Genomic DNA, 27,574 nt, shown 5'->3' with positions numbered 1-27,574 from the left:
CCTGCACAGAGACCAGAGTAAGCCCTGGACACCACCAGGGTGACTAAAACACCAAAACGAGCCAAACAAATCTACTCCACGCCACAGCCCACACCCACCGCCACGGCAGCCCACCCACAGGTCCAGCTCTACAGACGTCGAGGAAATCTCCGAGGAGACGCAAGTCAAGCTGCAGAGTTCACAGGTACCCTGGTCTCTCGGCTGAAAACTGTGGGTGCCCACAGGAGGGGGGAGGGCAGAGCCCCTACCCTGCAGACGCACCCACATCCGCCAGCTGCCTCCATGACAACGGCCCAATTTCACGACTTCGTGACTAATCTCTGCAGAGACACCAACCTGCAGAAAATTCCAGGAACACCCGTTTTCCGGCTGAGAACTCTGGCGGGTAGGCAAACCCCAACTCCCAGCATCTCCAGGAGCCTGGGAAGCCACACCCACACCCCACAACAATTACCGTATCAACTCAGTCCAGTGACCTATTCTGGAGGTTCTGGGGTGTGACACTGACATCCCAGAAGGAGCACGCCAACTGAGATGGGAAAGAAACACGGACGCAGCGACACTCCAAAGACACTAACACAGAAGGCTCAACTAGCGACGAGCGACTTAGTAAACCCTCAGACCCAGGGAACTTAATGACCCTATGGTGAGACATAACAATTTTCACGAATTTTCTTTTGCTGAAGTATTTCTTGATGATTCCATTAGCCATCTAATTGTAACAAGCAAAATAAAATGAACTATTTCATGCCTGCTAAGAGGGCAGGCATGGGGGGGGTGGGAAAATGGGGACATTGGTGGGGGAAAGGTCACACTGGAGATGAGCCTGGTGTGAGGGTAGCAAATGCCTGTGAGCACTGTACTATGAACAACCTTGTGAACCATGACATGTGAATAAAGGGGGGAATATTCCTTAGGGCTGGAGCGGCAGTAGAGCGGGTAGGGCGCTTGCCTTGCACACAGCTGACCTGCACTCAACCCCAGGCATTGCATACGGGCCCCACGAGCCCACCAGGAGTGATACCTGAGCACAGAGCCAGGAGTAAGCCCTGAGCACTACTGGGTGTGCCCCCCAAAAAAATGAGAAAAAAATTCTATAATTATCTATCTTTGCTTCCTTCATCCCTCTCGGAGAGCCTGGCAAGCTACCCGTGGCGTATTCGATATGCCAAAAACAGTAACAACAAGTCTCACAATGGAGACGTTATTGGTGCCCGTTCGAGCAAATCGATAAACAATGGAATGACAGTGCTATCTTTGCTTCACAAATTTTAAACAAAGCAATCTATTCGGGGGCTGGAGTGATAGCACAGCGGGTAGGGCGTTTGCCTTGCACGCGGCCGACCGGGGTTCAAATCCCAGCATCCCATATGGTCCCCTGAGCACCGCCAGGGGTAATTCCTGAGTGCATGAGCCAGGAATGACCCCTGTGCATTGCTGGGTGTGACCCAAAAAGCAAAAAAAAAAAAGCCCATTTCTCCGAGCCCGCACCCCCAGAATGACTGACGAAGAGGAGGGAGCTGCTTGGGACACCAGCAGCCCACCAGCAACCTGCAGTATGTGACTTGAGAGTTTCCGCCAGGTCCCCCGAGCGGAAATCTCTCTTTCTCTCCTTCAACTTTTTCCCTGGACTTTAGACAGAAACCCAAAACCGCGCGGCCGCTGCTGCGGCCGCGCGACCTAATGTCATCTTAGTACCAGCAATATGTAAGGGTTCCTTCTTAATGGGTCGGACTTTTGTGGGTGATCCTAACAAGAATAGTAAGTATTTTGTTGAAATATTGAAGGCAATCAAAATGGTAGCCATCTCTCTAGACTGAACTAAGCTATATCCCCACGCCGGCTGAGAAGAAATATCCTTCTTTCTCGGGAAGAAACGTGGCGTGGTGTCAAACATAGTGTGATGTCCATTAAGCAAACAGACCTGGTGGCGTGGGAATGGGAAATAAGGGGAAAAATTAGGTACATGGACCAGCGGGACGCTGGTGGTATCTCGAGCCGGAGCCGATATCAGCGCAAGACCTTTGCTTCCAGAAACTGCTTGCAGACACTCTACTAGACTATCAACTAAGCCAGAGCCCCACGCCGGCTGATGACGGGAAATAACCATCCTCTTCGGTTTTTTTCCCTTTGTCAGACAGCGTGGCGATTACTAAACAGGCGTGAACTCGGTGGCGCGGGGCAAGGGGGAAAAAGAAAAGTTATGTAACAAACAGCAAGACTTAATATCTCTATATTCTTAGTAATGGAGAACTATCAAATGCCTCATTGGCAATAGGACTGTCTTTTTCTTTTTTGGGGGAAACCCCAGCAACGGTAGTGAGTTGTGTGTTGAAACATGGAATGTAATCGAGATAAGCGTAAATGAAGTGAAACTTATCACGTACAAGGGTGGGGACTAGGGAGGTGGGAGGGGGCGGCAGATATACTGGGGGGGTTGGTGATGGAAGATGGGCACTGGTGAAGGGAAGGGTGTTTGAATATTGTATAACTGACATAATCCTGAGAACTTTGTAACCCTCCACTTGGTGATTCAATAAAAAAAAAAAAAAAAAAAAAGCAATCTATTCTATTATAAGGCCAAATTGCATGGTAGCAAGCGCCAGCTGACAAGAGCCCCTCCCGGGTGCTCCTAAGCTTTATTCTGACTCTTACTCCACTGCCGGGAACTGAACTCAGAGCCTCACATCAGGGAGGCAAATGCTGTCACACCTCCAGTGCCTCCACTGTCGCTTCCATCGTCCCTGCTGCTGGTGATAGTGACTCTCAGAACGTCACAGTTTAGTGGGTCTGTTTTTAACAAGTATTTGTGTAGACAGGTAGACAGAGCCTTTCTAAAGGTAACAGCAGGAGAAGAATCAGAGCAGTCACCACGCTCATTAATAGCGTTATTTATGTCCACGGATGCCCCAGCTCCACAAACGTATTGCTCGAAGTATATTGATTTAAACGACGGCGGTCTGCAAAACAGTATAGAGGAGAAGAACCCAGGATCATTAATATTAAGTCATCTTTGCTTACTGTACGAATAAATCAAACCAAAGGGGAAGAAAAAAAATTCCAACTGAACAAAAATTGTGAAGGACAGTACAGAACCAAGAGGCAACGAAGTTCATAAACTATTACCTTAGAACAGAAAGATTTACTATTTTGACACAATAAATCTACATATGACCTAACAGATCTTATGCTACTGGAGCCTATCCCAAAGATTAAAATTCCTAAACCATTCCTTAGAGAAGCCCCCAAATAACACTACCACTGCCGCAGTTCTAAATCTGAATTTCATCTAACGCCAGTGGTAATTTTATTTACGGAGGAGGTGGGGGAGGGAGGATTAAAAAAAAAAAAAAAGTAGAAACTTGAATGGGATGTACTATGCTTTGCCCAACTTTGAACACTTGATATTGAAATGCCAAATACCAACAAAACTAAGAGACGGAAAAAACCCTTTGTGCCTCAATCTGACAGAAAGAAACTGATTCAAGACACGCTGGCACTGTCTCTTACCAACCCCAGGCTGAGTGAAGCCGAGGTCTGCTCACCTGGCTCCTGCCGCCGGGGGTGGGGTCTGCAGCCGAGCGATGCCAAGGGAACGCTCTCCCCTCCCTCCCCCTCTCGACGGCAGGGCCAGGGGGGGGCTCTGCACCGCCCAGTCCACAAGGCAAGTGCTCCAAGATTCCAGCTCGAACCCGGCAGACTCCCGGCCCCGAGACTCAGGCGGCAGGTGGCAAAGGCATCTCGAAAGCTGCTGCGTGCTCTGGCGCGGGGCTCCTCCTTCTGTCCCACGCGGAGCCCGACACTGGAAACCCAGATTGCCGCTCGCAGAACAGCCTGGGTTTCTGCCCCTGGGAGCCAAGGTTCGAGAACTCTGCGTGCCGAGAGCAGAACGCGCCGCCCCCGGGGAAGGGCACCCGCCCGGGCCGGGCAGAGCTCAGGGAGGTCAGGGTAGGGCCAGGCCCCTCCTGCCCAGACCGTCCTCTGCACACGAGGCACCGCTGAGAAGCCCCCCGGTGCCTGTCCCCTAACTCTCCTCCCGGGAATGGACGGAGCCAAGGGGCGGTGCCGAGAGCCGGGGGCACACCCGGCCCGACGTTCACCCTTCAGGCCTTCAAACAGGAAGCCACTGACGGGAGGTAACCTGGGACACTGGTGCGGGGAAACAGACACCGGGAGAGATGGGTGTTGGGACACTGTATGACTGAACCTAATCATACAGCTTTGGAAGGGTCCATCTCACAGTGACTCGATTAAAAAAAAAAAAAGGAAAGCCACGGAGTCTTAAAGCAGTCGAGCCTCTCCAGGCCTCAGTCTGGCCTCACGGCGAGAGACAGAGGTGAGCTCCCCGGGTGCCCACGTCCTCCCTGCAAGGCTGCAAGAGGAACAAAGTGCCCCCGAGCCAGCCCTTCAGCAGGTGCCCGCCGGGATGCTGAAAGCAGACAGAACGCCCGAGGCAGGAGCAGCTGCAAAACGTCAAGTGAGGCTCCAGGGGCCGAGTGCCAGGCAGGGACCAGGGACAGACGACGGTCAGGACAGACCCTGCCCACGCAGGGGAGCTACGGAAGCTCCGCCGGAGGTCACACACAAGGGCCCGGGGCAGTGTGCCGGCGCTGGGTTCTGCCCGCTCGACGCAACACCACCACGACCACTGCAAGTACAACTTCTAAAAGAGACAGCACCGTGGGTAAGGAGCGGGCACGACTGAGGGTGCCCTGAGCCCCGCCAGGAGTGATCCTGGGCACCGCCAGGTGTGGGCCCCCAACCAAATAAGGAAAAACAAAGAAAAGATGAATGTAAAGGGCAGGCAGGAAAGAGAGGAGCGTAAGAACGCTAATATTCAGGGCACAAAGCTGGCTCCACAGTTCCGGGCATCAGAGCCAAGGAGGGTCGCAGGCTCTGCAGTCACAGATCAGGCTCCAGAGAGCCCCCAGAAGCCCCGTATGGACCCGGGAGCAGGAGCAACTGCCGACACCCATGGGCGGAGGCTGTGAGCTGACAGACATCTTCCCCACCGAGACACATCTGACACCAGCCCCGAAGTCATGTTCTGAAGCAGAAAACAGGGTGTGTGTACGTTTGTGTGTGTGTGTGTGTGTGTGTGTATGTGTGTGTGTGAATATACACGCACATGTATACAGAACATAAGCATGTGTGTGTTCTATGGGGGTTTGTGTGTGCACATGTGCGAACATGTACACGTGTAAAATAAAGCCCAACCTGCTCTTCCTGGAATTCAGATCTGAAGGAACTTACTTTTACTCTGAATCTGTTATAAAAAAAAAAGAAGAAGAAGAAAAAAAAGAGGCTACTTTGTGACCGAATGAACTACATTTCCAACAATATATTCCCAACAGCATTACAATAACAAATCTCATAATTTCTGATGTGTTTCAATGAAGGCCTTATGGATTAGCACTAAAAAGAAATTCTATAAAGGCAAGTTTATAGAGCAGTGTAGCCAAAGTATAATATTTATAGTAGCTGAAGAACATACATGTCTTTCAAGTAGCTCCCAATTTAAGAAGAAAGAAAAGAGGAAATTCAGCTCTTGGAAGCGCAGCCTGAAGATCTGAGGAGACGCTTGCGGCCGCCCCTCATTCCAGGCCCGAGCGGGACATCCCTGCTGGAAGTCTCACACAGGGAAACAAGGCTTCGGACTCAGAGCTGAGATCTTAATTACCCAAAGCGAGTCTAATGCTCGGGAACAATGGGAACGGATGCAGCCCTTTTCCAAAGGCCGTCATTCCCCCAGGACCCCCACAGGAACTGGAAGGAGGCCACCAGTGGCCTCGGCATCAACACACAGGGTCACCGTCACGTGTCTGGGCAAAGAGACACGGATTGCCCAGTCACCGTAAGTGAACAAAATGACAGAAAAAGCAAACCCAGCGTGCCATCCTGGAGGATGATACACTCTGCCTGGAAAACTATTAAAAACACAGAATTAAGGAAGTCGGGGTACAGGCTCGTGGACGGAATACTGGCTGAAGCACTACGGTGGGCCTGTTCACCTGCTCTGAATAAAGCTGCCGTGAACATCCTGGTGTGGAACACTGTGTGGCCGCGTGTTTCCAGCGCTTCTGAGTGAACACAAGTGCTGGGTAGTATGGCAAGAGTATCACTGTATCACTGTCACCCTGTTGTTCATCAATTTGCTCGAGCGGGCACCAGTAACGCCTCCATTCGTCCCAGCCTGAGATTTTAGCAGCCTCTCCTTACTCGTTTTTCCCAATGATTAGAGGCTCTTTCGGGGTCAGGGGAATGAGACCAGTTATTGTTACTGTATTTGGCATATCGAATACGCCACAGGGAGTTTGCCAGGCTCTTCCTGTGTGGGCGGGCAAGAGTGTATTTAATTTTAAAGAACAGTGCCAGGCTGCCTTCCAAAGTGGCCACCGCTGTCGGCTGCAGGAGTTGTAAGTTCTGGTGGCTGGGACCCTCAGTGGCGACCCTCAGCACTCGAAGTCATATGGACCAAGCCCACAAGCTTGAGACCATACTTCACCGTTTCACTGTGCATTTCTCCGATGAAAAACAATGGGAAGCAAACACCTTTTCATCTGCTTATCTGCCCTCTCTGCCGAAGAATATGGGAATATCTCTTGCGTCCGTTTTTCAGTCATTTCTCTTAAAGCTGAGTTTTGCAAGTTCTCCACAGATTTTTGGATAACTATCCTTTATTAGATTCGCCTTCCGAAAATTGTTCTTCTGGTGTGTTTGACCTTTCCTTCTCATGATACTAAACTGAGCTGTGATGTGAGGTACTGGCTGCTACGTGATCCTTTTAGCTTCCCGTGACAATGAACGGCGACCTACGGAAAATGTAAGACGGTCTCCAGAGCAAGAACTCACACTCCTCATCATAAAAACAGAAACCAGAAAGTGTACACAGCTCCCGAGGAAACACTGTAATAACAGAAACAAGGTTAAAGACACTTGAAACTAAATAAAAATTGTTCGGCTGCTACTCTCTCCCGCCAGAGAAAGGGGCCTCTCAGTGGAGACCTCATTCCTCCCTTCCTGCCAGCGGCTCCTGGCCGGCCTCACTCCCCGCCGCTGAGTGCCGCCGAGCTAAGGGCCAGGAGCACTGGTCACACGCTAAAGTCCCAGGTGCGATTCCCCGTACCACGGGGCTCCCCCAACAGCCGCCAGGAGCAACCCCCAGCAGAGTTGCAGGACCGGCCTCCTGCCAAACAAATGCCGCATCCCCATCCCGAGGCTGGTCTCCGACTAGCCCATCTGTGGCACTTCCAGAGCGCCAGCCCTGACACGCCCCAAGTGAATGAGCACTGAGCCCAAGCAGGCTGCCACTTCCGCCCCAAGGACTCCCAAAGGGGCCCTGGGGCCCGGCTCTCCTCCACCAGCTCAGTCTACCCCCCCCCCCCGGCCCTCTGGCTGCAGACACCAGGTGACCAAGTCCTCACCGCCCTGTCTTCGCCTTCCCCTGCCCGCCACCATCCTTTCTTGCCTCTGTGCCATGCCGGCGAGCGGCGGCACGGGAGAGGCTCCCCCGGGAGTTGGCGCTGTCCCCTTCGGACCTCCCAGCACAGCCCAGGCGCCGTCACAAACACGCCCCTTCCGCTCAGCCGTGGCAGCCACCGCGGAGCTGAGCCCTGACCGTCAGCGGCCGGTCACTCGCTGCCTCCGTCCGTGGTCGCCACGCGCCTCCGGCCCCAGCAGCCGCAGGCGAGACCCCCTCTGCCTTCCCCCATTCCGTGCGAACCCCCTGCCGGCGTGCAGTCAGCGCCACCTCAGCTCCCCGTTTCTCACTCCAGCAATTAGAGATTTACTTCCCTAGGTCGAAGGTCAACTCCGTACACCTGGGGATGACATCAGGGCAGTGATCTGCAGCGCCCTAACGCGTGTGCCGTCGGCGGGGCGCCACCACCAGGTGTGGGACCCCCAGACTCGGCAGGGGCCTCGGGAAGAGGGAGGCGGGGAGCGCACAGGCACGCAGGCAGGCCGGCAGGCAGGCGGGCATTCGACGGGGGCAGGGGGTGGGTCTGGGCAGCCAACACCTGGCGCGCACGCCGGGGGTCACTGGTTCAGCTCTGGCTGTGCGATCTCCGCTCGGCAGGCCTGGCCCCGCCACAAAGGGTACGGCAAGAACCACAACTAAGAGTATGGTCTCAGCACACTGTGACAAAAGCAAGGACAAAGGGGCACGAGAGGGGGTGGGGGCGATGGACGAGTCTCTTTTTACAAAATCCATACCCATCAGACAGTACTGTCTAATGTATACAGTATAATCTACGCCAGAAACCGCTTCCCGCAACTGCACGGCTGAAGGACCAAGGAGGTGCAAGCAGGGCCCAGGGAGACAGCACAGCGGGGTGGGCTCAGCCCCCACCTGGGTCGGCTCCTGGCACCCCATATGGTCCCCTGAGCACTGCCAGGAGCAAGTCCTGAGGACAGCCAGGTGTGGCCCCCAAACCAGACAAATATTACATATAATTATGCTCACTGCCAATTTTAATTTTAGAAAGGATAAAGGAGCAGTGCAGTTGTGGCCTAAAAGTATGGATACCGTACCTCACTGCAACATCTCTCCAAATGTCAAGTTAGTTAAAAAAAAAAAAAGTCAATTAAAAAAAAAACTTTTTCTTCTCAACTTGCTACATGCAGTACAATTGTTTTTCTGAAAGCTCAGTAAATTCAACATCCCATCTTATCGGACCGGTCTGTTTGTAGATACTGCCCAGATCATTCCACTCTGTATCGCGCTGTTTACAGAGACCCCTCGTAACGAAGGCAATGGGAGCCAATTTAGAGATCAATAGATAAAGTCTGGGCCTTTGTCTGCATCCTCCGGCTTTACCACACACACTAGTGGAATTCAAATTATAATAGTAAATGTTATGTTAACAGCAGAGCTGACTTATGAGCCACTTGTGTCAAGGAACCATATATGGACTCCACGGCCTGACGCTCCTTGAAGATGCACCGTGGGAGCCAAGAAGCCCGACCACAGGGAAGGGAGGGAAAATATCATTATCTCGGCACTGATTTCAAACCTCCTCTTGGGAAAAAAAAAAAAAAGAAAGAAAGAAAGAAAATCACCTGGGAATGGCAGTGCTTTCTGAAGACAGAAACAAGGTTTGAAATCCACTGCGTTGCTCAGTGTTACCCTCCGTCCCTGGTTTACCCTTTTCCAGCTGCAAATTCTAGAAGCAGCAACACCACAAACCCCAGTGCATTGTACCTACTTATTCTGAACGAGTTGCTTCGTCATAAAACAGTATCAAAAATAATTTTGAGTGCTGTCACTATATATCTAGTAAGTCGCTTCGTTTAATTAACCACTGAAGTGGTTTTGTATTTCAGTACAAGGCCCTGCCACCACTGAAAGAAAAGAACCAGCCAGCAAACTGGAAAGAACTTTCTGGTTTCCCTGGCCTTTAGCTGGAGATGCTTCTGAAATGTTAAAATGAGACTCCCCTTCAGCAGTTTCTTGCTCCACAGCAAGAAATATCCACAGCAAATATTCCCTACAAATGTATTTTCCTTCCCAAGGGCAAAGGAGAAAAAAAAAAAAACACATTAAACCAAAATAATGCTAGAATAAAACAGGATTAAGAAGTTACTTTTGCGGAGCTAGAGACGGAAGCCAGGACCTGACCCCCGCAGGCCAGAGATGCACGAAGGCAAGCCACACCCTCGGCTCAGCATTAAAGCCTTTCAAAGCAATTTCTCTGAAACATTTCTCTGGAAAAACTTCTGCACAAAAGTCTGAAAAGAAGATGACCAAGTACTCGGAAGTGACAGCTTCTCCTAGCATCTAGAAATAGCCCTTGTACAGAAGCAATCACTTGTAAATATCTTACCAAGTGCCCTTAGCTTGCTGGGTTCTAAATTATGAAGGTTGGATAATCTTATAAAAAAAGAAAGCCAGGTGAGCAGCATAAACTAATTCAATTTTGACTTAATATTCATAATCTATTTAGCCAAAAAATCTTCCATTTGGCTAAACCCAGACATAGACATAGTATCTTGTAACCATTAAGCAGAAAATCTAAGCTTCATTTCCATATTAAGCCCCTTCTCCAGCGGTTACAATAGGCTTTAAAGTGAGAAACACGAAACAGTGGGGGGGGGGGAGGGGGGGGAGAAGAGCTGATTTTCTCAAAGATTCTTCAACAGAGATAAGAATATGCACAAAAACAATCATGCATCAGAACTGGAAAGAACTGAGAGAAAAATAATTTCTGTTTTGCATAAATACAGTGAGTCTTCAGTTCTCACTCTGACCTAAAATTTTTGAAGCTACTATGTCAAATCAATAATACATTATGGAGAAAAAAATTGTTTAGAGTATTTCAGTAAACAAATCTATAATTTTAGTGAAAAAGGGAAAATCTACTGAAACACTTCAATACATACTACACCCTCCAGTGGGCAAGCATCCATGGAAAAATATAAAAAGATTTACTTGGATTTTCCACTCAGTTAAAATCAGTCCTAAAACTAATGAAATGATGGCTCTAAAATCCTCATAAAAATTCACACTATTTTAATCACTTGTCTTAGTATCTGAGTTATAAGAACCAAAGATTTTTTTCTAAAAACAATTTAAATCTTACAGATTAATATCAGAAGGTCAGAAACAACTATCAGCCTTAGCTAAGTTATAAAAGAAAAAAATGTAAACAGAATACATCACATATAAAGAGGTATAATTAAAATATAAAGTATACTTTACACCATGAGCTGCAAACAGTAGCACTAATATTTTAAAGCAAAATCCAGAAAAATTATGGTTCCTTAGTGAAAACAAGGGCAGAAAAATTCGTTAAGTTTTTCAGGAAAACAACTTATATTATCACCTGGTAATATTTAGTATTACTGGTCTCATGAGGTTATGCGGTCACTACACAGAAATATAAACACACTCAGAATAAAATCAGAGACGACCTACAAGAGCCCTCACTCTTGGTGGCTGGAATTTCAGCACTGACATGATCTACCAGGGGCGAAGATCCGATGAAAAGTAGCTCATGAAGATCCAACACTTTCTATGGTTTCCCCAACTTACAGCAGAATACTAAACATCTGTTTACTACATAAATCTCAAAATCATGTATGAAGATGTGCATTTCCCAAAATGTATCAAAAATGTTTGAATAAATAAACTCTACGAAAAAGTAAAACTAAACTACTGGAGGTCTTACCGCTAGGACAGGAAGCTAGTAATTAAAGGACAACAGTGACATCTAGTGGATATTTTAAATACATACCACATGCACTTTAGAAGAGAGAGTTTCACAGACTTCAACCTGAGAATTTTATAACCAATCTTTAGTTTTAGACAAAAAGAGGGCAATCCTTCTAATAAACCTTCCCAAAACTAAATGGACTAATCGTTTAATAAAAATATCTAACAGCAGGGGCTGAAGCAATAGCACAGCGGGTAGGGAGTTTGCCTTCCACGCAGCCGACCGGGTACGATTCCCAGCATCCCATATGGTCCCCTGAATTACCGCCAGGGGTAATTCTTGAGTGTAGAGCCAGGAGTAACCCCTGTGCATCACCTGTGTGACCCAAAAAGAAAATATATATCTAATAGCTAAAGTATGAAAAATAATGTAATCATTTAGAGAAAGCAATAAATATGTATTAAAGGTAGCAAAAAAAAATTACTCAAAGGGTTAGGAATAGTAAGGAATAGTTAGGAATAGTAAGAATAATGCAATCATGAAAACAAAAACAGGTTAAATAACATGGGTGAGAAAAAGCACTACAGTGAAAGAAATTACAAAATGAGAAACTGAATTATGAATTTACTCAAGTATGGGAAGTATGGTCTGTTGGAATAATAAATGTTTTTAAACTAAAAATACTAACTTACCGAAGATATTTTTCAAAAGCAAACAGTTACAAAAGTGAACAGGGTCGTTCTCTAAAAGGTTCCGTGAGGGACAGCTGTGTACATGCTTCTCAGAATGTAGAAGGCCGAATTCAACCTCTGACACCGCCTGCTCCCCTGAACACCAACTGGCAGCGACCCCCGAGAACAGACCCTGAAGTAGCTCCTGACCAAGACCAGGTGTGAGTCAAAAAATGAAGAAAAAGAAAATAACCATCGAGGCCAGGTAATCATCTCAAAAACACAAACTTAATCTTGAAAGATGATGGGGCTGACGTGATACAGCGGGAAGGGTGTTTGCCTTGCATGAAGCCGACACCGAGTTCCATCCCTGGCATCCTATATGGTCCCCCGAGCACTGCCAGGAGTGACTCCTGAGTGCAGAGCCAGGAGTAACCCCTGTGCATCGCTGCGCGCGCGACCCCAAAACCAAAGGTAGCCCTGCAGCACTGTCATCCCATTGTTCATCGATTTGCTCAAGCAGGCATCAGTAATGTCTCCATTGTGAGACTTGTTGTTACTGTTTTTGGCATATAAAATATGCCACGGATAGCTTGCCAGGCTCTGCCGTGCGGGCGCAATACTCTCGGGAGCTTGCTGGGCTCTCCGAGAGGGATGGAGGAATCGAACCCAGGTCGGCCGAGTGCAAGGCAAATACCCTACCCGCTGTGCTATCGCTCCAGTCCAAAACCAAAGGTTAAAAAAAAAAAAAAAAAAAGATAAAAAAACAACAAAATAAACACATGGACAAATGCCCTTACTCTTCTGTGTCAATACGTAAGCAAATTTCTTAAGATGAGAATGCTATACTTAATGACAAAACAAGGCAGGTTTATATAATTTGAATCAAGTATCGTAGTACCAACTCGGAGAAAGAAACATAAATGTAGAAATCGGGTCCTCATGCATATCAAGACCTACAGTGCTGGAGCAGAGGCTTAGTATGCAGGCGGTCTGGGTCCAATCCCTGGCCCCACACGGCTCCCCCAGCACTACCAGGAGTGAACCCAAAACGGAAAGGGAGAGAGCCTTCAGGCCACAAGACACCGGAAGTCTTCAAAAATCACAGGTGTTGTCTCAGCTCCCTCAGAACCGCCTCCCCTAACCGATCTTAGTGGCCACTAGAAATCAGTGATTCCCTGGCAGGGAGAAATGCTCCCTCGGGGGCAGGACGTCCCAGGCACGCGGGCCAATACCTACAGAAGCAGGAATTATAGATTACACGACTTAAAAAGACTACGACATACCCGGATCTCTTGAAGGTTGTGAAAATTATTCCCCACTCGAACCGAGATCTTGCTGGGAGTATAGCTTTCGTCTGATTTATAGTCTGCATAGATGCACAAGGTCTTCACAGTTGTTTTTCTCCTAAAAGCAAAGAGGTACAAACAACATGTCCATATTTATGTGGGGAAAAAGACTTCAACACACCTCCTGATCTCAGTGTGGTGAGATGTATCTCTGCACCAGTGATTTCCGGTTCCTTTTATTTTAATAATGAGGAAAATAACATGCCAGACAGACCTTGGATACACCCGGGGCCACTGATGAGCAGAGCCAGAAACAGCCCGTAAGCACTGCAGGCCGGAGAACCCCCTCACCCCACCCCGTAAAAGACCATCAATAACAAGTGTCAACTCTCTGGACTGGACGCAAAATTCATTTTTACAGTCGACACTCAATTTGTTATTTAGGGGGTCACAAACGATGGTGCTCAGGGACCACACCGTACTGGGGACCCAACTCGGCGCCTCCTGCATGCAGGCCCCAGGCTCTAGCCCCCTGAGCATTTCCCTGGGCTGGGAAGATTACCAGAAACCTATGGTCCCATTCACTCCCCTGCCCTGTGACAGAGGAACTAGGGTCCCCTCCACTCGACTGATCTTTTAGGAAGGAAGAAAGGAAGAAAGGGAGGGGGGGAGGGAGGGAGGGAGGGAGGGAGGGAGGGAGGGAGCGAGGGAGCGAGGGAGGGAGGGAGGGAGAGGTTAAACACAACAAAAAACCAACGCCACGGGCCCTGGCAGATGTGCAGGCTCGGGCTGCCACACGTGGTCTCAGCCCCTGCCGTCCCCTGTCGGGCAGCTGGCCTTCATCTATTCCACAGTCCCGGGTCCCTGTCTCCAGGAAGGTACAGGCGCTTCCGGTCCCTTCAACGGTGCCTGTGTCCTGGGCTCTTACCCGGCTGCTCGCCGTGGGCGAGGCCCTGTGCTGAAGGCCCCATTCTGAGACCAGCATCCCCCACCTCCCCGCACTCCCCTGCCGCTGAGAACAGCGGGCAGCAGCGAGGGCTGGCTCCTCCCCAAGGCGCTACCTGGCCCCTCTCATTCTACCCTGGGCGGGCAAGTCTGTGCAGCTCTCGGGCCGGGAGGCTGGGAAACACGCGGCTGCAGAGGTGAGGCCCTTTCCCAAACGCCCGAGGTGCCAGCTTTAGGGGGCGCTTTACGGTCTCCACCTGCTGACTTGTGAATAATCTCTCCACCAATTCGGAAACCAAGGAACTGTACCAGACGCCGTTGGTGGCAAATACTCCTGATGCCTCCCAGTCAGCCCTTCTTCTCTGCTCTAGCTTCACAGTCTCGAGCTGGAAAGCTGGAATTCACAGCTTCCCTTCCAGCTACGCCAGCCACGTGGCCAAACGTATGGCCAAGAAGACAAGCCAGAAGAAGATAACTACCCACCAGCATTCCCACTCTCTAGTAATCAGAAGACATCGAAACACTCAAGAAAGATACTGCACCCCTCCTTGGGTTCACAGAAACATTATTAACAAGGCACAGAAGCAATCGACACGTCCATCAGCAGAGGAGCAGAGAGAGAGGACCCGGGCTGGACACAGCATGGGTGAGCCACAGAGCCGCCCACGGGGCTGCAGGAACGTCAGCGGGAGACAGGCGAACCCGGTCTGGTTCCACTCACGCAAAGAAACAGAGCAAAGCAACAAAAACAGGCATCCAGAAACCTGAAGAACAAAGCGATGGTTCCCAGACCCACGGGGGCCAGTGCGGCTGGCAGAGACTGGTACCAGGATGGAGTGTGGCGATGGGCGGGCACCTGGGATTCCAGGGACAGACATAAGGCCACAGACTAAAAAGCCTGACTTACAAATCCGTACACCTGAGAACGAGATAACCTCACGAGCCAACATTAATTCAGTTTTAAATATTTAACCAAGATAATTAAAAAGCAAAATGTGCGGCGTGTCCGTTCTCCTCCTCTGCAAAGCGGGAGCATGCTGGTCGGAGTACCAGCTGACAGTGGAGAAGGGGCGCGTGCCGATACTGACACGCGGGGCTGCCCCAACGCCGCCCGGCTGCCAGCTTCTTCCTCGAGAAGCGCAGAGACCGCCTTCCCCACCCGCCTCTGCGATCTTCCCCACCGCGTGATTTTTAACTTTAGTTTTTAAATGTGGGAGTGGGGATGGGAGTTGGGAATGGGGGAGCCACACCCCGCAGTGTGCAGGGCTTGTAAATGGCATATATACGTGTATGTCATTGTGTGTGTGTGTGTGTATGTGTGTATGGAGCCAAAGTAAAAGTGACAAGCAGGGGCAGGAGAGATAATGCAAGGATTTAGGCACTTGCCTTGCAAGCAGCTGACTCAAACCTGATCCCTGGGACCACATGACGTCCCCAGACACCACCAAGAGTGAACCCTACATAGTCAGGTATATATAAGCCCTGAGCAGAGCTGGGTGTGGCCCCAAAACAAAAAAGAAATTACAACCAAAATCACATTTAAGATAATGTGCAGAGGGTTGGAGTGATAGCACAGCGAGTAGGGCGTTTGCCTTGCACGCGGCGGACCCGGGTTCGATCCCCGGCATCCCATATGGTCCCCCAAGCACCGCCAGGAGTAATTCCTGAGTGCAAAGCCAGGAGTAACCCCTGAGCATCGCTGGGTGTGACCCAAAAAGGAAAAAAAAAAAAAAGGATAATGTGCAGAAATTTCAGAAATTTAAAATAGTACAGCAGGTAGGTGGCAAGGTACCGAGAGTATCCCTCCCACACAGCAGAGCCTGGCAAGCTCCCCAGGGTGTAGTCAATATGCCAAAAACAGTAACAGCAAGTCTCACAATGGAGACGTTGCTGTTGCCTGCTCGAGCAAATCGATGAACAACGGGACGACAGTGCTACAGTGCTACAGCAGGAAGGATGCTGTACATAGCTGACTTGGTTCAATCCCTAGCACCCAATATTGTCCCAAGCCCACAATAACAAAGTGCTAAATCCTACTGCCTATGAACTGCCTGTGGCCAGCTCTTTTTCTGTTAAGAACTGAGCATCTCAAAGCTGAAAATGTCTTTAAAGATTCCTAATTAGAAAAAACAAAAAACAAAAAGCCACCATTTTTCCGAGTGGAAACATAAATCTGATGAGTGAAATGAGCCTATCCTCCCTCCAGCACTGAGTACAGAGCACACGCAAAGAACCATTTTCTGAAGCAAGCAATATGGAAAGATACATTTGAGAATTATCAAAGGCAATTCTGTTAAGGTGCCATAAAGAACAGAACACAGAGTAAACACGAAACACTCACACAATCAAGTTTTCTGAAAAATAATCTCATAGCTCCTACTAAGGCCTGGTGCATTTCATTACCCTTTATCTGTGTCTTGGCATAATTAAAACTTAGCGCAATTAGAAAAAGTTTTCTCTGAGGGAGAGAACAAAAGGGAATGCCCTGCCACAGAGGTGGGGGGGGCCGGGGGGAGCGGGGGTGGGATTGGGCGGTGGGAGGGATACTGGGTTCACTGGTGGTGGAGAATGGACACTGGTAGAGGGAGGGGTGCTCGAACATTGCATGAGGGAAACACAAGTATGACAATGTGCAAATCTGTTACTGTACCCTCATGGTGACTCACTAATTAATAAAAAAAATTTAAAAAAAAAGAAAAGAAAAAGTTCTCTCTGTCCACTTAGAAGAGCGTGAAAAGCGCAGGAGTGTGTTACCTGAACTGGATGTTCACCAAGTGAGGCTGGGAGCCATCTGACTGCCAGTACGTTTCTAGATTGTCGTCTCGTAACTGGTCCACTCCAAACCCTAAAAACACACAAGAGGCGGTAAGTTCTCATAAAAAAAAAAAAAAAAGGGCTCTCAATTGGACACATGACATCCCTATGAGTACCTGCCGGGGAAGATAAGATAAGCAGGGTGGGCAGCTCTGTGCAATCAGACAGACACACTTCCTCCACCTTCTTAACCAAGCTCCCACGAGACACCACGTGCGCACACTTAGTAGTTTATACTATTAGAACCAAGTTTTCTCGTTACTTGACATCTTTGGCTTTACAATTTTTTTAAATTATTATTACTAAGAAAACACTGTAACCGTGTTATTGCTGACGCTGGTGTACAGTACTGGCCTTAGTTTTTAAGGAATGTCATCTTGGGGTCAGAGTGACAGCACAGCGGGTAAGGCGCCTGCCTTGCGCAGGGCTAACCTGGGTTTGACCCACTCTGTCCCATATAATCATCCCCTCAGCCCTGCTAGAAGTCATCCCGAAGCCAGGGTCAGACTAACCACACAGCCAAGTGTGGTCCCAAAACAAAAACACACAAAAATTTAGAAAGTAAAGAATATCATCTAGGATTTACTCCAAAGTCAACAGGCATTCCAACCCACTTTTTCTTTTATGTTTTTAAATAGTTTCCCTTCCCCTTGTGTTATACTGCTGCACTGACCGAGACTGAGCTTCCTATGGTTTAAAGCTCTACCATGGGTATTGCTCAATCCTCTGCTCCATGTGCTCCAAATATGTTCTCGTTGGTCTGAGACTGGATTCTTAAGTTTGCATATGGAAAAGAGTAAACAGTTTTTGCACTGAGGAGGAAATTATTTTTTTCCTTGAATTCTCCAATATTAGAAGTTGACTCGTAAGCTAGACCGAGCGGCAAAGAAAGCAAAGAGAAAGACATGTAACGTTTCCCACCGAGGCAACAGGAGACAAGAGTCCCTCCAGAGCGAATGCGGGTCCCGTTTCTCCACATACCCGACAGCACTGGTTGTTTCCCATCTTTCCTGGGGACACGAGGGCTCCCAAGCAGTGCTCATGAGCTCTGCGGGGTCTCACCAACAATTCTTTTTTTCTTTTTTTTTGGGTCACACCCAGCAATGCACAGGGGTCATTCCTGGCTCGTGCACTCAGGAATTACCCCTGGCGGTGCGCAGGGGACCATATGGGATGCTGGGATTCGAACCCGGGTCAGCCACATGCAAGGCAAACGCCCTACCCACTGTGCTATTGCTCCAGCTCCTCACCAACAATTCTTGGCCAATTGGTCCTGCCATTCAAGGCAAGAACTTGATGTCACTGGGGCCATGGGGTATGAGGCATCTCCGGCACCTCAGTGCTGGGAGCGCCCAGGGACACCCCCTTTGGTGCTCAGGGGACCCTGTGGTGCTGGGAACAGAAGCAGGTCAGGCAGGTGCCAGGCACTGCCCGCACTGCTGGACTACCTCCGGCTAATTTGATTTGCGTTTCCCCAAGAACATGCGACAACAGACACCTTCTCCCAGGCCTCCCAGCCATCTCGCATCCTTTCGGGGAAGCACATCAAAGCTGTACACGTTCGCACATACACCGACATTCACTGCTATGCTATTCACAAGAGCCAAGCTACGACACAACTGAGTGCCCAAGGCCAGAGAGAGGCTGGGCCAGTCACAGCAGGGAGACGCCGTGGAACGCGCCTCGGCTGCAGGAGAGAGGAGAACGAGCAGCCTGCCGCGGCTTGGATGCAATAGAGGGTCCGGGCCCAAGGAAGAGACAAACACAGGTCTCGCTCCAGGGCAGACTGAAAGGAAACAGAGAGAAGGATCGGACAACGTGCAGCTGAACAACTCCTGAGATGTGACCCACAGAAGTGGCAGCTGGGGGAAGAAGCCCCTGGGACAGTGCTGGAGGCATCCGCACCCCCGGGGAGAGGGACTGGGGGCCTGGGAGCAGCCCTATCATGACTGGAAGCCAGGATTTCTCAGTTTAGAAGTTTAAATGCAAATTATAAAGCCATCGACATTAGTGCTACTACTGTTAACTATGTTGCAGCAGGGGTCGGAGTAATAGGATGGTGGGAAGAGCGTTTGCCTTGCACATGGCCAACCCAGGTTCAATTTCCAGCACCCCATATGGTTCTCTGAGCACCGACAGGAGTGATTCCTGAGTGCAGAGCCAGAAGTAACCCCTGAGCATCACCAGGTGTGACTCAAAAACCCAAAAAAAAAAACAAAAAACCCATGCTGCAGTAAAAAAACAAAATTAAAAAAAATATTAATAGGGCCAGAGTGATAGTACAGCAAGTGGGGCACTTGCCTTGCATGCAACTGACCCAGGTTTAATCCCCAATATCCCACAGGGTGCCCTGAGCACTACCACAAGTAATTCCGGAGAGCAGAGTCAGGAGTAACCACTGAGATGTGAACTCCTCCATTAAAAAAAAAAAAAAGTTAATGCAACATTGAAAATTTAACTTAGATTTGGCATTGGTCAGGAAAAACTTCTCTACAGGAAGCAAAGGTTGACCCTGGGGAGTGGGGAGGCCGGGGCAATCCACTAGGGTGGGCGCAGAATAGGAGCTTGCAGACGCAGGGAGACCCCGTGACACAGACTCTGGTGCACTTGGCTGAATCTGAATTACCATGACAGGGACCAACCCCCTGAAGTAGGTCAAACCACAGACTCAGGGAGTAAGACCGGCACCAGCGAAGACCCAGTCACTGTGGCAGCTCAAGCTGCAAGGTCTGCTGGTCTGGATGTGGGCTGCCCTCAGAGTGACCGCGGGAAGCACAGGACGAACAGCAGCCTCACTCGCCACAGACGGGCTGCTCAGGCTGCAAATTTGGGGCTATGACTCACGCCCCAGCTTTCAGATCTGCACCACACAATACAGGAGAGTCCGGCCCGACTGCTTAGGAAGCCAGAACGGACCCAGAGGGGTCGCTCGGAAACTGGCCAGTCCGGGCTGCAGAGAGCTCGGGGGCAGGCAGCTCAGTCCCACCCCACGCCGTCTCTGAGACACTCCTGCACGGGCCGGGCCTCCGCCGCTGTCCACGGCCTCGCCTGCCCATCCTCACCAACAAGGGCGTGGTGGCTGACTTTCTGGGATTCTCGATTCACGCCTGGGCTCATGCAGGGAGAAGCAGAACAGACCCACAGAAGCTGACTGCCCTGAGTGCGTCCTCCTCGTTAGGATGCACGCGAGATCGTGCAGCAGAGAGCAATATGGGATCACTGCTGAATGCTTTAACCACAACAGGACACAGTTCTAGCATCCAGGAGATTATCTAAAAAGAAAACCCATCTGACCTTTGGAGACTTTATTAAAGCCACTATTTCTTTATACGTTAAGTATTCAGAGTAAGATCTGCCAGCGAGCACTAACAGAGGTGGCATCACTATGCCCTGGAGAGTAACGATGTGCTTAAATCCATAATTCCTCTACTAAACTGTGAACCCCTGGACTGCAAGGACTATGTGTTTATTTCTCTTTTACATTTTTTTTCCTTTCTCTTTTAATGGCTAACAGTGTTACACATTTCCGCAACTGTCTGCTGACTTGAATTGAAAAATATCCAACCATAGGAGGTCTACGGAAGTTATGAATGAGGAAATTCTCACGAAGAATAGTCGGGCATGTTCGGTGCATAAGATGACATTTCGCTGGAGGATTCAGAGCTCCAGATCACCCCAAGGGCCAGAGGGACAGCACAGCGGGGAGGGTGCTTGCCCTACATGCAGCTGACACCGGTTACCAGCACCTCCTGGGGTCGGTCCCCCAGCACTCAGGAGCCCTGAGTGCAGGACCAGGAGCAAGCCCTGAGCATCGCTTGGGTGTGTCCCCCCAAACAAAAATCACTTAAAAAAATATCACATCAAGTAAAATGCAAGAGACAACTGTGATGCGCTTCATGTTTATTCATCAGGCTGAAGTGACCCACCAGAAACCAGAGAAGGGAAATAACCAAATCCAGCCTCTCTCACCAGAGGACGACTCCACCGCCTTCACAAAGGGATGCAGGGCGCACTAAGAGGCTGCAACCGACCAGGAGCCAGACAGGCAGTCAGGAGGGGCGGGGTCTGTTCAACCCTGGTACCACAGAGGGTTCCCCAAGCACCAGCAGAGCCAGCAGTGGTGCCAGAGGACCACCCCCGCCCACTAGAAAGACCGGGAACCTCGTCATCAGTATAGCACGTCCGCTCACCCCACAAATCACTACCCACCAACAGGCCTCCCATATATCATCAGGAGAGAGCAATGGAAAGATGGTAACAACCCTATAAAGGTGTTGAAACCAAACAACAAAACGTTAAAATTTGTAAGGCAAAACTGATAGAACTGCAAGAAGACGTGGACAGGTGGTAGTATACAAATCCAACAATAATTGAAGACTTTCAAGTCTACTTGATGAGGGACAGTGCATCAGACAGAAAATCAGAACGGAAATATGGTTGAATGACACAGTGCCATCACTCAGCGGAACCCAACTGGAGCTTAGTGGTTCCAATACGGAAGAACACAGAAGCAGAACACAGAGAATCCAGAATCCGGCAGAATACAGAAGCTTCTCAGGGAGACAGTCCTGGGGCCAGGGCGACAGCTCAGCGGGCTGGAACGCAGGCCGGGCCCACAGGAGCCCCAGGTGAAATCCTGTACGGGCACCGCACAGTCCCCCAAGCACTGAGCAGCAGACCCGAGCACTTCCCGAAACATTCGAAGTCTGCGCAACAAAAACAACCAAGGGTGAAAACGCAAGAGAAGTTGACACTTAAGCCTGAAAGCTTTGTAACTTTTCACATGGTGATTCAATAAAAAATTAAAAAAAGAAAAAGAAAAAGAAAAAGCAAGAGAAGTTTTTCAATACTTGTAATGGAAAGAAAATCTGAATTATCAAAGTTGTGAGATAGAATGAAACGGCATAGGGACCGGAGAGACAGTACCGGGGCAGGCATCTGCCCTGCGCATGACCGACCCAGGCATCCCACATAGTCCCACAAGCACCAGGAGTCATCCTGAATGCAGAGCCACGAGTAATACTAGCATCACTAGGTGTGGCCCCCAAACCAAAAAAACTTAATTTTTTTTTTTAAAAGAAATAGCATAGAAATTTCTAACATGTAGTATGTATACTAGAAGAGACCTATAATTAATAATCTAAGTTTTCATCTGAGAAACTTGGAAAAGGGATGCAAATGAAACCCAAAATAAATAGAAACATCAAAAAATAAAGAGCAGATATCAATGAATTTAAAATAGGAAGTAGAGAAAAAGCAATGTAACCATAAGCAAGCTTTTTTAAAAGGCTAATAAAAGTGGTTTTTATAGAAATAAAAGATAAGTTATTAGAAGCCTTTAAGCTTCTAATAAAGGTGGATTAACCAAAGAAAAAAAGGAAGAGAACACAATTAATAACATTGCCGGGAAAAGGGCTCATGGGAAGAGGCACCAAGCAGCTATTACTGTGTATCCGTGAATAGTAAAGTTTCATAAACAACTCTGTATGTACCAATTTGAAGACAAACAAAATGGCCCAATTCTTGGAAAGACACAATCTCCAAAACCCCCACAAAGAGGTCATCTAAAGAGACCTATACCTCTTCTAGAAACTGAATAAAAAAATGAGTGACAAAGTAGAAGTCACTTAAGCTTCCTGGTGAACCCTACCCAATATTTCAAAAGGAAATACTGCCGGTTCTCTACAGTTCTCTCCTCTAGACAGAAAGCACCGAGACCCTACTCATTCCAGGCAGCATTACTCTAACACCAAGATCAAAGTTTCAGAAAGAAAAATCTCAAGACGTTTGGAAATTGAACCAAGATATAAAACATATTTCTCCAGAGCACAGATGCAAAATATCTCCAGAAATATCCCCAAACAGGATTCTTCTCTTAACAGCACTGTGGGGGCTGGCGCGACCATGCAGTGAATACATGATAATACTCATAAAGACTCACTGCAGATACAACAAGAATGCCAGGAGGCCAGTGGGGGAAACGTGGAGAATTCTGCCCAACAAGCTCAATGGACAAAAACAGTATCGCCGAAGACATAAGCTCCACCAGTAAATCCTCAGGTAATGTCTTTAGTGACACCATAATGAGGATGTTCAAGGAGTCCAAAGAAACATTTGCACAGGCACTCAACAGAACACGAGAAAGTAGAAGAGTCATAATTATTTAAAAACTACTAGAGTCAGAAATGACAGAAAAGAAGAACATGAGGGGCTGGAGCAATAGCACAGCGGATAGGGCGTTTGCCTTGCACACGGCCGACCCGAGTCAATTCCCAGCATCCCATATGGTCCCCTGAGCACCACCAGGAGTGATTCCTGAGTTCAGAGCCAGGAGTGACCCCTGTGCATCATCGGGTGTGATCCAAAAAGCAAAAAAAAAAAAAAAAGAACATGATAAGTGATAGTTTAAAAAGCCAATAAAGCTCTACATAGGAGAATAACAGACGCTGAGTCAAAGAGTGGGGAGCTCCAAACTGGAGAGGAAACTGCTGGGAAATAGCAGAAGGCAAGAAACAGTTTGACGGACTGAAGCGATAGCACAGCGGGGAGGGCGTTTGCCTTGCATGCGGCCAACCCAGGCTCAATTCCCAGCATCCCACATGGTCCCCCAAGCACCGCCAGGAGTAATTCCTGAGTGCAAAGCCAGGAATAACCCCTGTGCACTGCCGGTATGACCCAAAAAGAAAAAAAAAAAAAAAGAAACAATCTGAAAATAACTGAACAGCATACCAGAGAACTACGGGATGAATTCAAGGGGAACAGTATAAAAATCATGGGAGGCCCTGAAGAACAGGAAGGCAAATGTGATGAAGAAACAACAGTGATAGAAATTGAGAATTTCCCTGAGATAAGAGTCACAGGCACCAAGAATTCAGAGGCCCAAAGGGCCCCAGCGAAAATGACTCAACTAGGAAAACTCGGAGACACAAGGTACACAAACAGCCAAAGACAGAATACTGAAAGCAACAGATCAAAAAAGGAATCTACATTGGAAACTTATAAGGAACTTACAAAGGAATTTACAAAAGGAACTAAAGGAAAGCCCATGCAGTAGACAGCAGAAGATGAACTGAGATTCCCGGAGCCCTGCAGGAGTATGGGAGAAGACAGGACAAAAACACAAAGAAACAAAGACTTCACCAGGAAGACTCTCTCCAGCTAGATTCCCCATCAAACAAACAGGATACAGCTTAGGGAATTCAGAGACACAAAGCCAATATTGCAAGAAGCATTAAAAGAGCTTCTCAAATGGACTAGTGGAATTTTCCAACATGGGGCAAAGAATACGGCTCTGAGTTCAGAATTCACTCCAGCGAAATGCAGCTCACCTCCAAAATGCACACCTCCGAACTCTACATACTAATATCCCAGTAGGAGACAGCAGATGGGGAAGTAACAGAAGCCAAGGAAGCTCAATAAACAAAAACATTAACACAAAAGACTCAACTAGCAACAGCTTGTAAACCCTCAGGCAAAGACTTAAAGTTCCGTGGGGAGATAGAACACTTCCACAAATTTCCTTCCCTTAAGTAATTTTTTTTTTTTGATAAATGCATTAGCTATTTAGCTGTAACAAGCAATGTAAAATAATTTTGTGCCTACTACGGAGGCAGGCTTGGGGGATGGCTGGGAAAATGGCGACAATGGTGGAAGGAAGGCCACACTGATGTTCCACTATTGAATGCCTGTGACAAATGTATCACGAACAACATCGTAAGCCACAGTGTTTAAAGGGGGGAAACCAACACTCACATTTTATCCATCCAGAGACACCAACAAAGAAAATCACTAACCAAATAACAGCTGAATCGCCAAAGAGAAAGTGGAGGGAAAGAGATGTCCTATTCCCCCGAGTCCAGGTGGCTACTAGTAGGCCTCTTGGAAGGGATGCAAAACATGACAAGCCCACTAACCTTACTCCTGTTGGAAGCATTCCAACAGTCCAATGGCTAAGGCAACCGTAAACAGTGATTTTGCTTTTTTGTCTTGTTTTCCTTTTACCTGGTTTGCAGGATGAGAGTGACCAAACAGCCTGGGACCCGATTTCCCGCACTGTTCCTGTCCTTTCCAGCTGCTTAGGGTCAGCACCAGGAGGTGTCTTATTTGGGGTGGTCATTTCTGGAACATTCTATGTACACAGAAAAAGAGAACATGCATATTATATCAGCATCATCCTACAAAACATCATTCTACAAAAGTAAAATTCTCAAGTAAGATGGGTCACTCGGATACCCTTGACAGCCATCCAGCTGTCAAAAGCAGGCAGCGGAACTTTTTGTAATTAAGAAATAGGGGTTGGGAGAGAACATAGCTCCAAAGGCTGAAGCTGAGAACAGGTTCTGCATGATGCACTCCGGTTTCAAACCCCCAAGGTGCCTCGAGCATCCTGACACTCCCAGTACCACTGAGTATGAACCATAAAAGAATAAAATCTTGGCAGTTCAGTTTTGTTACTCAAAAATATTAAGATTTACAAGGCATCCCATGCAGCAGAGTCAGCAAACGGCAGTTTAAGTTTTTGCTCCAGCCTCTCTAATTAGCCTAGACTTGGGCATTTCTTGGCATTTCCCTCTTTTCCTTTCACGGTGCTGACTTGCTCTATAATTCACCAATGCTACACGCAAATCCATACATCCAGAAGTTAAATTTGGGGGCTGGAGTGCTAGTATAGTGGGGAGGGCATTTGCCTTGAGCTTGCCTGACCTGGGTTCGATCCCCAGCATCCCATAGGGTCCCTCCGTGCACAGCCAGGAGTAATTCCTGAGTGCAGCGCTGGCACTAACCCCTGAGCATCACCAGGTGTGACTCAAAAAGCCCAAAACAAAACAAAGACAGAAATTAAATTTGTTAACGCAAAAAAAAAAAATTTGGCCTTCGGACTGAAAGACTCTCTTCTTCATTTTTAGTTGTCATAAATTGTGTTTGTATGTGCTCTTACCATGGACGATAGAAAAAAAAAAAAACATTTTAAGATTTAGAAGGAAAAACCCAGGACAGGAGAGAGAGTCCAGAAGTTGAGGCATTCACCTTGCATGAGGCTGACTCGGCTCCAATCTCCGATCCTCGTCCCTCAAGCCCCGCCACAAGTGATCTCTGAGCACAAACCCAAGAGTAAGCCCTAAGCTCCACCTAGTGTGGCCCCAAAAGTCAAAAACAGCAACAACAATCAAGTGAAAAACAGGCCTCTTGCAAACCAAAAGCTTATCTCCCATTAATCTTGTTAAGTCCATGCAATGTGAAAGTGTGTGGTGAGGAGAAATACATCTAAGTAAAGCGGATACAGCCGGTAAGTATCTTCATGGACTGTATCACAAACCTGGCACAACGGTCTGTCTCCTAGACACATCCTTTTCCAGACCTTAACTGTTTCCGAATCGCCCCCACAAGCATTTTAATACTGATTAAAGTCCATACATCCCTGATCATCAAGCTTCAGAGAGGCTCTAGATTTAAATGCTGATGAATTCGGAATTTCCTCGATGGCTGCATCATAAACTGTAGTATCTGCCACCCACCAACCAGCAGGTAAACTGAGGTCTAAAGGGGAGGCAACTGAGCAGAAAGACTCGGGGAACTGGGCGGGAAGCTGGCGAAGTGGAGGTCATCGGTCTGACATGCAGAGGTGGACCGGACACTAAAACAACTTGAGATCCAGGAAGGAGCCAGGGCCTCATTGTGGTGAACACCGATGGCATTCCCATCAAGACACCACGGACAACCCCACCACCACGCAGTTCGCCAGCCTTATGTTTCCAGCACTGTGCAGGAAATTGGCCCCCAGGACGACCTCACTTTCCTTCGCATTTGTTCCAAGAAAAAATGAAAGTATGGTTGCACCAGATAAATACTTAGTTCCTGGTTGTGATTCAGAATCTAACGGAATAAGTCATCTCTTGGCTTCCTGCAGCATTCCTTCATTCCATGCACCCCGTGAATCCTGTCCATCATGTCAACAGACTGGCGCTTGGAAATCAACTCAGACCCTCCTCAGACCTTGACCGTGCGAGGCTGCAGCTCCTCCCAGCGCACCTGTGCCATCACCCACCCCTCGGTCCTCTCTCATTCACGTTCCCAGCACAACTTAAGAGAACCCCACGCCTTGCATCCTGCTGCCTCTCAGTTCATTTGCTTTTCTTTAACTAAAAATAAGATAGTGCTTAAAAAAAAAAATAGAGGGTGGGGGGAGGCAAAGAAACCAGCTACCATCCTCGCAAGCTCAATCTGCTGCAGGGTCAAACGGAAACACACGCGGAACTGCCACCGACCGCGCCTGGCGCGCGCCGACGCTACCGTGCCGGGGAAGACCTCAAGTGCCCGCCTGGACCCCAGCAGGACAAACAACCCGGAGCAGGGGGAGCCCGGCGTGCTGGCCACTCGGCCAGGGCAGGGGCTGAGGGCGGAGCGGGTCAGGCCCGCGCGAGCCACGGCTGCAGCCGGCTCCCGTCGGCCGCGGAGCAGCGCGGAGCCAGCCCGGGCCCTCTGCCTCCCCGCCCCGCGCAGGGACGACCCCGAGAGCCCCGGGCGCCTGCGACCCCGGGAGGCAGCGTGGCCAGCGGCCGGACGGCGAGCCCGGGACGCAACTTACTCACGGTCCGCAGGGCGCACCGCACCTGGGCTCCCGGGGACCGCCGCGCGCCGCCTCCGCGCCACGCCCACTCCGGCGCCGGGCCGGGCGTCGCCGCGCCGTGACGTCACTCGGCGG

General features: G+C 48.9%; 1 protein-coding gene and 1 pseudogene across 5 annotated transcripts in view; one reads left to right on the top strand and one right to left on the bottom strand.

Annotated features, from left to right (window-relative positions):
* Nucleotides 1–27,574, bottom strand: part of ANAPC10 (anaphase promoting complex subunit 10) — a 48,550-nt gene that overhangs the window by 20,423 nt on the left and 553 nt on the right. Inside the window, exons 1-4 of one of the 5 annotated variants that reach the window (XM_055144187.1) lie at nucleotides 27,458–27,553; nucleotides 24,874–25,000; nucleotides 16,813–16,903; nucleotides 13,111–13,231 (exon numbers count right to left, since the gene is read on the bottom strand). In XM_055144187.1, coding sequence (XP_055000162.1) covers nucleotides 13,111–13,231; nucleotides 16,813–16,903; nucleotides 24,874–24,988 — 327 coding nt within the window. In that variant the 5' untranslated portion in view covers nucleotides 24,989–25,000; nucleotides 27,458–27,553. Of the gene's footprint in view, nucleotides 1–13,110; nucleotides 13,232–16,812; nucleotides 16,904–24,873; nucleotides 25,001–25,899; nucleotides 26,053–27,457; nucleotides 27,554–27,574 lie in introns of those variants that run through there. The other 4 variants (XM_055144188.1, XM_055144189.1, XM_055144190.1 and 1 more) reach the window with 4 other exon arrangements.
* Nucleotides 25,024–27,304, top strand: LOC101546885 (dynein light chain roadblock-type 1-like; annotated as a pseudogene).

The sequence above is a fragment of the Sorex araneus genome, chromosome 7, assembly GCF_027595985.1.
Source record: "Sorex araneus isolate mSorAra2 chromosome 7, mSorAra2.pri, whole genome shotgun sequence".
Lineage (NCBI taxonomy): Eukaryota > Metazoa > Chordata > Mammalia > Eulipotyphla > Soricidae > Sorex > Sorex araneus.
Note: the sequence above shows the minus strand (reverse complement) of the source record. Positions and strands in the feature narration are given on the sequence as shown.